We start from the raw sequence: 13,991 nt of genomic DNA on the forward strand, positions 1-13,991 counted from the left end.
AATCTTGCAAGTGGTGGCCAGCAGAAGGAGGCGTTTTCCCGGACAGTCCCCAGAAGGGAACTCCTCACAAATGACTGTGCCCGAGGTCTCCAGAGAATCTGGTTTAAAACGCACATTGTTGCTCAGTAGGTCTAGGGTGGAGCTGCGCTGCCTGCAAGTCTCCTAAGCTCCCAGGCAATGCCTGGCTGTTGTGGACCACACTGTGGCCTAATGAGCAGCAAGGGAATGCTGGCTCTGCAAAACACTGACTTTCAGAATCCCACTTAGGCATGCATCTGAGGAACCGGCCCCCTTTGGTTCAGGGTTCCTTGAAAGCAGACACTGGGTCTTAATAATGCACATGCTTGTTGTTGTTTTGTTTCTCGACTGGTTGGCACTTGGCACGGAGCCCACACATGGTGGGTATGTATTTATTTAATTAAACAGAGTTGGCTTTGATCCAAATATGATTTTAAGTGGACTTAACCCCTAGTAGGCTCTGGGTAAAACCTGGCAGGGAAGAAGTCTGAGTTAGAGATCCTTCCCGATAAAGGTCCCCTTTATTCTGCACATGATACCTCCGTTGCTCTTCGGAAATTTTACTCCTGTCACATTTTAAACGCGGTTTACACTAGAGAGCCAAAAGGAAGGGAGGTGGGCGAATAAGCCTAAACCAGAAAGTCCTGCAAAACTGTAAGGTTGCAAAACACCAAAGGCTCGCAACTGTTGCTGGTGGAGCCTCAGAACTGCCTCCTGCTAGATTACCAGCGTTTTGCAGGTCGGTGTTGCGCCCCCGCTACACAGGTCCCTAGTTAGCCCTGAGAGCCCTGCAGAAACCGGTCCCGGCGGGCGACGGTTGGCTTGGTGCAAGCCTGTTTGTTAGCGCTGAGCGAGCAATTAAGCTGCTTGTGCAGCGGCGACCTAAGAGTGGTGGTGTTGACCTCCTGAGTCGCTTAGGGGGCTCGTGGAGAACCAGGACCCGAGCGAGAGTTTTATAGAAACCCTGATTCTGAAAGTCCCTGGCGATGTGGTAACCTGTTCCACCGTACAATAACCACAGATGCTGAGGACTCATTTCGGCTCTCCAGGGTCAGAGGGAGAAAAAAGGGGGGCAAGGAAAAGGGATTATATTGGTCAGTGGTTGGGCCTCCCCCGGGGAAAGGGAGAAGCGCAAGGGGAGAGCGCCCTAGGGGAGGCGTACACGTGCAGGGGAGGGAGCGTGAGAGGCGGGCGGGCGGGAAGGGAGGGGAGGAGTAGGGAGGCGAGAGCAGCTTGCGGGAGGCGCCACGGCCTCGCAGACGCAGGCGCCGGCCGCCAAGGAGCCAGAGAGAAAGTTCCCGGGGACAGTTCGCCCGCCGGAGGGCCCAAGCTGAGGCCGCTGACCGAGACTGTCTCAAGTCCCGCGCGTGCAGGGCGCAGTTCGCCTGCACGCACTTGGCTGCCCGGGCTCTGCTTTTCGAGAAGCAGAGGAGCCTCGCGGGCGGGCGGGCAGCCGGGGCGGCCGCGACTAAACTTGGACGAGGAGGATGCTGCGAGTGGGCGCGGCGGCGCGGGGCGCGGGGGCGCTCGCCAAGCTCTGATTGCTCCCGGCGGGCTCCGAGCGCGCCGAGGCGCAGTAGGCAGGTAGTGGCTCCAAGCGCCCGGACTGCGCCAAACCTACCAACCAAGGCCGCCAGCGCCACCGTGCAGGCGTCGTCTCCTCGCCACGGAGTCATGGTGCGCGCAGCGCGCACGCCCCGCGCGGAACTCTGAGCTCCGGCGGTGCAGTGAACCCCCTCCTCCGGTATCCCCATCCGAGCTTCCCGCGCCTGCCTTGCTCGCGGACCATGAAGCTATCGCCTGGAACCCCTTGCTTCTGAGCTGTGTATCGTCCCCCTGCAGCCCTAGCGCTGCTGGACCACCGACAGCGCTCCAACCGACCCTTCAATCTCGAAATCTTCTCCCAAGGACGCCGGGCGCTTGGAGATGGCGCTCCGCGAATCCCTCCAGCCGCGCAAAGTTCGCAGGAGACGAGAGATGCTGCCGCAGCAAGTTGGCTTCGTTTGCGCCGTGCTGGCCCTGGTGTGCTGTGTTTCTGGCCTCTTTGGAAGCTTGGGTAGGTGCGGGGTTGATGTTCTCTATGGGGTAGTCAGGGGCCCTGAGCTGGGAAGCCTCAGGACAGCCACAGCTCCTTCCCTGTCAGATTGGTCCGCAGGGTTTCCACTCCCGGCCTTGGGGGGGGGGGGGGTAGTGCGCACCCAGGAGGGTTGAGGCACGCATTGGACTGTGGCGCCGGTTCTACTAAGCTGCTCAAGCTCCCTGGGGTTCCGGACAGGGCTGTAGGTGTGTTTTGCTGGGGCCAAAGCCTGCACCATCTCTCCCTGGAGTGTGCAGGCATTGGGCGACTCAGGGCGGCCCAGAGGTAGATTCTCTCGCTTTAGGGTGTACGAAACTGAGCAGTCCACTTTTCTGTTCTGCACAGCTGCAAAAATTGTGTTCGGCGCCTTAGAGACCCAGATTCTTAAGCTAGGTCTCAGCTCTCCCTTTGCTCGTGCTCTGATTCAAACGGATAGCCTGGGTTTCCTGACGCGTCCTCCCGATCCCTAAAGGGAGAGGGGCAGTCTGTCCCCGCGGGAGATTGCTGCCATGTTCCAGCATAGCTTCTGCCAACTCCGCTTAATCCCCATGGAAAGGGAAGGCTGGCATGCGCAGCCCTGATATACACTCCTCCAAGTAGAAGGCGACCTGGGAGTCTGTTAAGACATGCAAATTTCAGGCAGAGTGGGGAAAGAGAAGAAATTTATGAAATATTTATTTCGAAGGGATTTGGGCTTCTGGTTAGTCTTGAAAGGACTTTCAATACTGCCTAGATATTTCAGAAATAGGTGCTGTGAACCTTTTGGGGTCCCCCCTGTAAAATAAATGTTGCCAGCTTAAGCACCAAGGCAAAGGCACAGGGGAGGGAGGGCACCTTTTTGAGTGGTTAGAAAGCCCATTAACATAGCATCTCTGGACCGTGTAGGGACCCGTGCAGTGATGAGAAAAGCGAGTGACACCTGATTAAACTTTAAAAAGAAAAGGCCACCACTGTCTTTCAACACCCAAATTGTGATTTGGGGGTAGAGGGCCGAAGAAAGTTTATTTTAACACCTCAATATCCAATGTTTTGCAAGTGGATAATTAAACACAAGAAATAACAAAATGTTTAGGTGCAGGCATCCTGGAGGAGGTATTGCTATGCAGCTGAGACAGTGGGCATCTGGACAGGTAAATGGATACTTAAGGAGCAGCCTGAAGCCATAGCTATTTTTATTTGCTAGATCAGGAGTTAGCTTAGGGTATTTAACTATCTCTGCTCAGAGGCCCCCATGCCCTCTCTGATATGGCTCTGTGTGACCCCTTGGACCACAGCATGATGACCTGGGAGCTTGATACCATAGACTGTCTCCACTTTGAACCTACTAAATCAGAGTTGTATTTTGACCAGATCCTCAGGTGATGTGTGTGCACACCTGGCCGCCTACCATCAGCTGGCTGAGCTCACAAATTTAACCACCTTGAACAAATTTACTGAGAAGTATTTAATGCTCCTAATGAAATCCTTTGTTGAGTGGGGGTGGGTGGAGGGAGCTGAGACCAGCTCAATCTTGTCCAAGGTCAGATCACACAATGACCCGTGTGAAACTAGAAACAATGGATTAGATTTGGGAAACAGAATACTGTGTGTGAGCAGGTGATAGCATTCTGCCAATCACCTTATCACTGCCTACAGGTGCCTCTAAATAGCCAAACCTGAGGCTGGAGAGATGGCTTAGCGGTTGAGAGCGTGCGCTGCTTGCTCTTTCTGAAGGCCCAAGGCTGATTCCCAGCACCCCCCAATCAGGCGGCTCACAAACACCTATAACTCCAGCTCCTGGCAGATCTGACTCCTCTAGCCTCTGTGCACCTGAACTCATGTGCACTTACCCCCATACAAACAAATATAATAAAGCATATATAAATATATATAATATAAATATAAATAAAACATACAATTAAAAATAATAAAAGCCAATAGCCCATGACTGGCTGACCTAGCTATATGGACGAGTATAAGATCATTTTTGAGAACTCAAGAATCACATTGACCTGATGGTTATCTGTGACTTTGTTTTTTTCCAATCCAGGCCACAAAACAGCTTCTGCTAACAAACGTGTTCTGCCAGACACGTGGCGAAACAGAAAGTTGATGGCACCAATCAATGGAACTCCCCCTGCTAAGAACTGCACAGATCCTGGTAAGATGGAGTCTCCCCATTCCTGCAGGCATTTAACCCAGCCTGGATTTGATGCTTATGAGGACAGATCCAGCCAATGCTGGGAAAGACCATCTTAGGAACCTGAGTGAGAAAGGGTAGCTGCATGGTGTTGAAATGAAACCTATAGACATTTGTCAGCCATGCTGCTAAGCAACACGGGGCTTTCTTTTTATCCAGTGACTACGAAGGTCACACTCAAGAGTCTAAAAATGTTATCTTTTGTTCTAAAGGCGATGTATTTCCCCTGTTCTCGTGATTCTTTGACTTTGCCTTGGTGTCTGTCATTCCCCTCTTTGCCCGCTGTGTGCACTTGATGACCCCCTTGGGACAATGAGTCCATAGCTTGTGGTGGATATCTTTGTGAGGTGACTTACCAGGGTGGGAGCATTCCAGGCTGCTGGAAGCGGGAGCTCCAGGTCGGTTATTGGGCCTTCCTCTCTAATGAAGGTACTCAGGTAGTTGGATTTTGCTTGTCCCGGGAAGCAGTTTTAATGTCCTTTTCAGGAATATCTGGGCTGGTAGGCTCCCAGGGAGTGATACCTGATCAATTCGGCTTCAGGCAGGCTTCTCAGGAGTAGAGAGCATACCTGCTGATAGCAGGCATGTGAAAGCTGCCCTGGCCTCTCAGAGGGCAGGTCTAGGGCATTCACTCTGGATCCATCTCTTAGGGTCGTTGGAAGAGAATACAGTGGGGTGAAGAATTCAAAAGTCCTGAGGGAAATGGAAGATTTTGTTGGAGATGACTTTTCTACTGAGTTGTTGGGTAATCACATAGTTTTCTGGGATTTATAACCTATAGAGTAATGCTTTATAGAATAGTGCTTGCCTGCTCTGTGTTGTTGAGGAATCTGGAGAGGTTCTGCAGAGGGCTGTGTGTAGGAGATGGCACCCCCGGGCAAAGGATGTGGGCTTGGATGTGGAGCGCCAGGCTTCTGGTGCTGGCTTCAGTGAGGCAATGTCTTTTCTAGGTTAGGAAAGGTCTGTGGTAGACATTCAAGTTGCTCAAAGTCACACAACTCGTTGGCACTGAAGCTGCCTTTGGAGCCCTAGTCTGTGTGCCTACATTGTGTTTTGGGGTTCATGTGCTCATGAAGGCTTCTGTCGTCTCCAAACTGTCTTGCTTAGAGAGAGTTCAGCACCACAAAGCTCTCTTTGGAGAATGGAGGAGTAGTGAGGACTTTCAAAGCAGCATTGTAACTCCTACTGAGCCTGGGAATCTATTCTGGAATCATCCCACCCATCACGGCGACGCTATGGGCAGTGGTACTATGCTGCCATTACATTCCCAACTCGTCTTCTTAGTTTGGGTACCGCCCTGGCTCTTGCCAAGGGGTTTACACAATCATTAGCATGTGTAATGCCAGGGATGGGTAGTACTGGATCCCTTCTGTCATCCCAGGGACCTGACATTCTAGAAGTGCCCCCTGAATTAGACAGGGTCCCACTTCTAATGCTAGAGTTTTCTTCTGCTCTATCATGGTCCCTGTATGTTCATACTGGTCAAAAAGCATTGCATGGACACTCATGTAGTGTGTTCTATCTCACAGGAAGGCACTGGCCTTGTCTTGTGGAGAGGGAAATGCCAGAAACCACCCATTTCTTTAGCAATAATTAACACTGAGATTATACTTTACCCTGACCATATCCACAGTGGGGCCTAGCACGTGGGAAGGTCCCAGCCAATGAGAAGATGCGGGGAAAGCACATTTTGATGCATGACATACAACAGTCTTTATGGTATTTTTTTAAAGATGAGGACATAAAGGTCAGTTTAGTGGCTTCTAAGACCTCATCTCTGGGTTACCTGACTTCTGGTGCTGCCTTAGTTACTTTTCTATTGCTCTGGCAAAATGCCATGACCAGGATACCTTATAAAAAATGTTTGATTGGGTGTAGAGTTTCAGAGAGCCCATGATGGTGGAGCAAAGGAACGGCACTAGAAATAGCTGAGAGTTCACTTCTTGATTCACAAGTTGGAGGCAGAGAGAAAGACACGCATACATTCTGGTAATTGCACAGAGCTTTTGAAATGTCAAGTCCAGCACATAACACACCTCCTCCAACAAAGCCCACCTCCTAATCCTTCTCAAATAGTTCTACCAATGTGAGGACCAGGCATTCAATGAACCATTCTTGTTCAAACCACCCAAAGTGCCATGCCCTTCCCACCCCCAAGTCTTCCCAGGCCAGGCAGGGACTTCTTCTATGCCTCCTATCTTTCTAGTTTACATCTCAGCAAACATTTGCCATTATTTTATGCCAGCTCCCATGTGGACATGACTGTGGAGTCTACACAGGTTACAAGAGGCAATCTCTGCCATTAGGTACCTTATAGGCAGTGGACAAGATCCGGACCCAGAGAAGCCAGGTAACAATGAAGGATCAGAGACCCATAGTCAGTCTTGCAGGAGACATTTCCTTTTTGATACACACAGGAGGAGGAGCTTGCTTGCTGGGTTCTGGGTATAGAGGAGGATGCCCTTTGTTTCAATGGCAGAAACCTTCCCTATTGAGTTTAGCAAACAAGGGGAATGATTGACTTGGTAACTGGAATGGGGTCAGAAGTCAGAACTCAGCTCCCCTAGTCTCTGGACTCAATTGTGTTCTATCATGGGAATATGGTCCGTGCAGGCTCTGAATGTTGCAAAGAGTGTATCTGAACCCTGAGACATGTTCTGTTGGCTTGGCCTTATGATAACCTTAAGTCGGCTATTTAGGCCAGATGAGATGGGCTCTGGATTGTCTTAGGCCTCAGTCACAGGCTAAACATCTGGCGTGAGCAAGCAAAGCTACTTCTCCAAGCTCTCCCTGGGAGTCGGTGTGCACTTAGGGGTCAGTGCGGCTGTGCTCCTGAGGGTTAGCATTGCTGGGAACCAGAGAGGCTGTGTGCCTGAGCACTTGGAGGCTGATGTGGCTGAAGCACCTATTGGTCAGCATGGCTGGACACGTGGGGAGCAGGTAGATGCTCACCCAAGGCTGCAGCTGTGATAAAGGTCAACTGGGGCTCCAGGCTAGAAGTTCAGGAGTATGACAGTGTCCATGCTCTTCAAGAGTATGATAGGTGTTTCCAAGAGGAAGTCAGAGTTGGTGCTGCCAAGGCTGGGGCCCAGAGGTTCATTGTAGGGGCATCATTGGGAACCTGCTAGGCATACTGTCTCACCCTCTCGCCCACTAGATCAGAATATGCATCCTAACAAGGTCCCCAGTGAGTCACGTATACACCAGATGCCAGTGAGCATGCGCTAGAGCGCTGATGGACACTTGCAGGTAGATGCTCGATGAGTGTTTGAATGCTAGACTAGAGGCATGGCTTATGGTGGAGCGTTTGCCTATCATGAGCAAGGCTCTGCCTTTGGTTATCCCAGCGCTGAAAAATCATATGTGAATGTTTAATAAAAAGTTAGACTTGGTTTAACATAGTAAACTTCCTAAGTATTTGTTTATTTATTTTTCACATAGGGAAATAAAAATAATTACTTCATTATGGCCAGTGTCGTCTATAGGAAATTCATAATTTTCCCTCAGAAGCTTGAAGGTACGATCTGACCTCTGGGCCTTAGATATTTCTTTTTGCAGTCTGTACCAATGGTTCTTCCTAATGCTGTAATCCTTTAATACAGTTCCTCATGTTGTGGTGATCCCTCCAACCATAAAATTATTTTCATTGCTACTTCATAACTGTAGTTTTGCTCCTGTTATGAATCGTAATGTAAATATCTACATTTTCCAATGTTTTCCCTTGTGACCCCCCAAAGGGGTCACAACCCATAGGTTGAGAATTCCTGGTCTGTACACAGAGCAAGCACTACAGAAGGCAGGGTACTGGGTGTGTACAAACTCTATACCATAGTAACACATGACAGAGACCTTGAGTCCCTCATTAAAATTTCTGGCTGCTCTAACAAAGTACCCTAGGCTGGGTGTCTAACCAGATGCTTTCTCATAGTTCTGATGTTGGGAAACTGAAGATCAAGTTGCTGGTTGCCCTGGTGTCTTGTGAGGGCTGCCTTAGAGAGAGCTGTCTTTTTGATGCATGCTCCTAAGGCAGTGAGAAAACATGATGAAGCTCCCTTCTCTTCCCCCTCCTCCTTTTCTCTCCTCCCCCTCCCCCTCTTCCTCCTGTTCCTCCTTCATATAAGGGCACTAATCCCATCATAGGAACCCCACCATTATGACTTCATTTAACACTAACTTCCACCCCATATACCTAAAGACATCACCTCCAAAAACCACCATATAGAAGACAAGGGCTTCAGCATAAGGATTGGGGCCATGAAGCCTATTCAGTCTATAGAAGGAACCAGTGAGTTCCTAGGCCTTTCTTGATGGTAACACCTAGAGTTTAAGGATGGTTCTTCTCAACCCTGGCCTGCAGAAAGAAACACTTCCTGGGGAATGTAGATGCCATGACCCAGCTCTGAACTGGAAACCAGGCCCAGTGGCAGGTACAACTTTTAAGGCTTCTGGGCATGGTGGCCTCTTTATCTGGTGTAGGTTTCTGCTCATCACCACCACTGCTCATTGCTACTGTCCCAAAGGTTGTCCCTGGCTAGTCCTAAGTGGACCCTCAAACCACCCCTGTCTTGTTTCAGCCCCTCACACGCGCCCATCCTGTCCATTCTTGCATTGCTCACTCTAGAGCACACAGCAGGAAGCCTAGTTTGTTCTCCCAAACCATGGCATGCATTCCAGCTTTCCCATCTGCAGCTTGGGATGCAGGGGTAATAATTACATCTGTGTTACAGGCTGGCTAGGATCATACACGTTACCACTCATCAGCCCCTTAACGTGGTGTTTGGCATGTAGCACACCCTCTGCCCCATGTTATAGGACTGTTACATGCTTGGTTTTCCACATGCTCACTCTGGTGTCAAGACAGAGCTGGGGTAGCACAAACACTAGGAAGCCATTTTGCTGATGGAGTTTGATGAGGATGAGTTAACCACACATGACACCAAACATTGGCTCTTGTCCTGTGGAAATGCACTTTCCTTAGTTTGCTGTGTCTTATCTTCGAAGGATTTCAAATTCTGAGGACAATTTTACTAGAACATTTTTACATAGAAAAATGTTTACTTCTTACTTGGGTTTCTTTTTTTTCTTTCTTTCTTCTTTTAAACTGGGCAGAGCAAGACTCTACCTGTGCTTCTCCCCACCCAACTTGACATTTGAGGTTGAGAGAGTGCCTCGTTTTCAGCTATGTTACCCTGTAGTTTGGGCTTCTAATATCCTGTGTCTTTAAAAGAAAGGTGAAGGCGAGAGGAGGTTGGTGTGCTCTCCCGCCCCTCTGCCCCCGCCATTGCTGCTGGGGCATTAGATCTTCCTGTAGAATTTGCTGTTTTGTATTGGGGTTTCTTCTTTTGAATGTGAATTCTGAAATGCCTGCTTGCTGTGTGTCCTTGGAAGGAAGATGGGAGGAGCATTCTGATGACCAGCTTGAGAGAGACTGAAGATGATGGGCCTTGTAGCTTATCAGGGGAGCAGAGGAGCTGGTGCAGGTATTGGATGGAGGATGCCAGGGGAGCGGAGGAGCTGGTGCAGGTATTGGATGGAGGATGCTCAGGGGAGCGGAGGAGCTGGTGCAGGTATTGGATGGAGGATGCTCAGGGGAGCGGAGGAGCTGGTGCAGGTATTGGATGGAGGATGCCAGGGGAGCGGAGGAGCTGGTGCAGGTATTGGATGGAGGATGCTTTGAGATCCACTTGCTTTGGGACTCTGCCCTTGCTTTTCTTTCTGTAGTAGAAGGAGGTGAGGGAGGGTGTACATAAAAGTATGTGGCAATGGGTAAGGAAGGGAGGGACATGACAACTGGAGCTGGTACTAGCTGGCCCAGGAAGATGACGTCACTGGGCAGGTGCCCCGGCAACAGTCTCACACAATGCAGGAAGCAGAGGTGCCGAAAGCATGAGACAGAAAGAGGAAGAGGAGGAGAACTAAACTGCAAAAAGCACACCAGGATTGGGTGGGGAGGTGCTGGGTACAGGCTACAAGGATAGTATCGTGACAGAGCTACTAACATGATCACAAGTGGAGGCTGAGGAAGACAGTAGCCAGTCTTCAGTACACCCGGTTTTTGCTGCTTGGGGCGGGGGGTTAGGGTCAAGGGGTTCAGTGCTTTGGGAGGCAGAAGTCTGGTTCTCCTGTCAGCAATGCCAAGACTCTGCCTACCAGACTTTGGGCTTTCTCTACTGCTCTCACCTGTGAACAACATGAGGCGGTGCTGGATAGGCAGGAAGATTTCCGGGAGCAAGAAAAGACTTGGGTCTGCCCATCTTGGAGATGGTGGTTTGTGTGGTGAAAGCAGACACTGGGGTTTGAGTCCCAGCTTATGCTTTACCGGGTGATGTGACCTTGAACAAGTTATGTAATCTCTAAGTTTCAAGTTTTCCCTTTTGTCACGAGGATAATAGAAGTGCCTACCCACCTTACCAGGCTGCTAGGAGACTTAAGCCACTTGGCAGATGAAGTTCTTGAGTGGTACCTAGCACATGGCACTGATGCCTTGGCCACCATGTGTTGGGCACGTTCTAAGTATACCCTGCATCACTTCTTCTAAGAACTCTTTGCGTAGGGGGCTATTGATGCTCCCATTCTGCAGATGAGAAGACCAAGGCCACCCAGGGAACAAAAAGCAGAGAGTGGAGTGGGGAGAGAGAGAGAGGAGAATATATTCAATAATTATATTTCTAAAGAAGTTTTAGGTTTATAGGGAAATTAAACAAACAAAAAAATATAGATACACTTCCCCGGTCCTGGCCCTATAGCAGTTTACGCCTAGCTATTTCCACTTAGCCTTAGGGTGTTACATTTGCACAAATGAACTCACATTTACACATTGTTATTAACCAAAGCCTGCAACTGACTTCAGCAGTCACTCTGTCCTCCCTCCTGTGGCTTCTGAACGATGTGTGTCCGCTGCTACCAACTCATACCAGATGATTTGACTGCTTAAAAGTCCCTTGTGGAACCAGCTTATAAAGTGTGGACTGGGAATGTAGCTAAGTTGGTAGAGTATCTTCCTAGCATTGCATAAGGCTCTGGGTTCCATCGCTGGCACTGCCTAAGACTGAGTGTGGTGGTACATGCCCTCCGGAGGTGGAGGCAGGAGGAACAGTTCAAGATGGTGCTTGGCTCTATAGCCAGTTCAAAGCTAGCCTGGGCTGTGTGAGACCCTGTCTTTAAAAGGAGTAAGGGGAAGGTGTTGAACTGTGAGCCTAGTTGCTGAGCCATAGTTATAGTAAATGGGGTAGAAAAACACAAATTAGGGAAGTGAGCCCCTCCCTGCTGGATGTCCTTCTGAGAAATGAGGTGTACCCATCCCAGGCAGCAGCAAACATCATCTTATTTCTTGGCATGTTTCTAGTTTCTAATAGTGATTTGTTTGCAATCAAAAACCAGTATCCCCCTTTATCCAAACTATTGGGGCCATCTGCTAGCAAAGCCTCCTCCCTACTGGGCCATCTGCTGCCCTCTAACTTGCAGATTCTCTGTTCCTGACCGCCACTCTCAGGCCTCCCGCAATCCAGAGCGCGCCTACTTGGCTTCCTGTTGAACTCTGAGGAGTGTTCCTACATGGGTTAAAAATGGAAATGATTAAGCACGTGCCGCCTCTGGCAGAAGCAATCTAGCCATGCGATTTCACACGGGAGTAGCACACTTAAGACAGGATCTTAGTGTGTGGTGTGGTCCATTATTAAGGAGGTATTGGAACGTGGCATTTCACCGAAAAGGAAGGCAAATAACCATGCTGGATTCTTTCAGTGTTTCTCTTGGGAAAGATGTGAATATCCTCATTGGGAAAGGAAGGGGAGCCACTGGTGACTGCGAGTGAAGGAAGGGGAGCTCTGCCCAGGGCAGATGGGGCTATGTCCTATTGGGTTGTGGTCCCTTAGCTTCCTTTGATGCTTCAATTAAAAAAAGTACAGCCCCGGCCCTATACTCAGATCAACTGCAACATAGCACTCATTTCTTAGGTATCCACCTGCTTGGCTCTGTGTGACGCTCTGAGCCAAAAGGGACCCAATCTTTGCTGCAAAGGGGTGCAGACTTGAACGGAGGAGGCTGACCTCAAAGGCTCAGGGTAGCAGGGAAGGACAGCTAAGCAGATGGCACTGTTGGCGGCCTTTGAAAGTTACCGTAGCTTCTCTGTACCTGGAGGAATGCTTACCGCAACAGCCGCGTCTCACTCAGTGGCTGTCCGAGGGGACAGAGAAAACAAACAGCAGCCAGGAGCGGTGGCACACTAGTGAGTAATTAGGCTTCAGGGAGTTAGCAAGCAGCCAGTGCTCGGCTAAGGTGAGAGCCACAGCAGATGACTTTGATTGTGATATTCTGTAGCCAAAAGGGGGAGGGACCGTGTCGGTACGTGCTGCGCGGGGCCGAGATAAAGTTGCCAACTGGTTCCCAGCAGCCGTGGTAAGTCACAAATAGGAGAGATGGCCATCTCAGTTCTCTCCTGGACACAGGGATAGCTCATGGCTGCCAATGAAAGGACACAGGCATTTTCTAGTCTTTACCCTTTAGCCTTTGACCTCTGTGAGGGCAGGAATCATATGCACCTTGGCCTCGCTTCTGAGGCTGAGGCATAAACTCAGCCTATAGAATTTGGTGACTGGCTGCATAGAGCCCTTTGATCTACCCACTGGGAGCTGTACTCCACAGATGCAGCCACTGCCTCTCCACGGTCTCTTCTAACCTGTGGCTATCATGGGGTAGCCTGGGAGCACTCATGCAGGGGAAGTTGAGATTAAGAACAGGACTCTAGAGACCTGACTTCTGGTCTCTAAGATCTGCACTTCCTAGTTCTGAGACCTTGAATTCTAGTTATCTTCTAGCCCGAGGGAAGGAGCAAGGTTTGTTTGGCTTTTGGACTAGGACCTTGACTGGTGTGCAGAAGGCTCTGTGTGTGTGTGTGTGTGTCCCTTCCTCACTGGTCTGTGAGCACCACAAGTGTTCATATGAGAGGCACTTGAATTTGGGCTTTATTTTGAGCTCCCTACCCCAGCCTAAGAACAGAGCTTCTTTGGAGAGGGGAAACATTAATCTGCAGGAATGACCAGAATACAGTGCAGTGGCCCTCAGTGAGCCTGTTCTATGTCTGGTCACGTCTATGCATCACATGAGCCCGGAGGCATGAAACACGGAGCTCAGAGACCAGTTTCTATGCTTTGGCACTGACCGCCTACGACTTTGTAGAAGATAGTGGTTATCTGGGCCTTGATTTCCTGGCTATGAAATGGGATGAATTCCGGCACAGGGTGTCCGTCAGGTTTCTACGGTCTCAGTGCAAAGTGTCGTGTAATGCGATTGTGACCATCTTCTCGGGGTATTAATACATCTCAAGACCATCCATTCCATGTGACAGAGAAAACCCATTATTTGGGACCTTTCAGAATTGACCCCATTTATAACTAGGATTTGGTGAAAATGTACCTTCCCATGTGAAGCAAAGATGCCACTGATGTAGAGTAAAAGAATAAAGATCATTTAAACCAGAAGGTTCAACTTGCAGCCTGTGGTGTGCTGCATGAGACCCCATTCAGCCAACAATAGTTATGAAATCCTAAGTTTACTCCAGACATGATGAAGGGTGGTGTGTGTGTGTGTGTGTGTGTGTGTGTGTGTCTAACTTGACCACATGGTTCTTGAGTGTGAACTCCGTCGATGATAACATCATTTCCAATGTTAAAACATTAGATCCAGACCGTCTGTCTGCAGACTAGCTCCATGGTATCC

The 13,991-nt window shown here is 49.7% G+C and overlaps 1 protein-coding gene across 1 annotated transcript in view; it reads left to right on the top strand.

The window, feature by feature from the left end:
• Positions 1–1,942: 1,942 nt before the first annotated feature.
• The window catches only part of Slc24a4 (solute carrier family 24 member 4), a 139,478-nt gene continuing 127,429 nt past the window's right edge, over positions 1,943–13,991 (top strand). The window contains exons 1-2 of the mRNA XM_050151462.1: positions 1,943–2,074; positions 4,125–4,235. Coding sequence (XP_050007419.1) covers positions 1,945–2,074; positions 4,125–4,235 — 241 coding nt within the window. The 5' untranslated portion in view covers positions 1,943–1,944. The remainder of the gene's footprint in view (positions 2,075–4,124; positions 4,236–13,991) is intronic.

Source organism: Alexandromys fortis, unplaced genomic scaffold (assembly GCF_014885135.2).
Source record: "Alexandromys fortis isolate MF-2015 unplaced genomic scaffold, M_Fortis_MF-2015_v1.1 scaffold_63, whole genome shotgun sequence".
Lineage (NCBI taxonomy): Eukaryota > Metazoa > Chordata > Mammalia > Rodentia > Cricetidae > Alexandromys > Alexandromys fortis.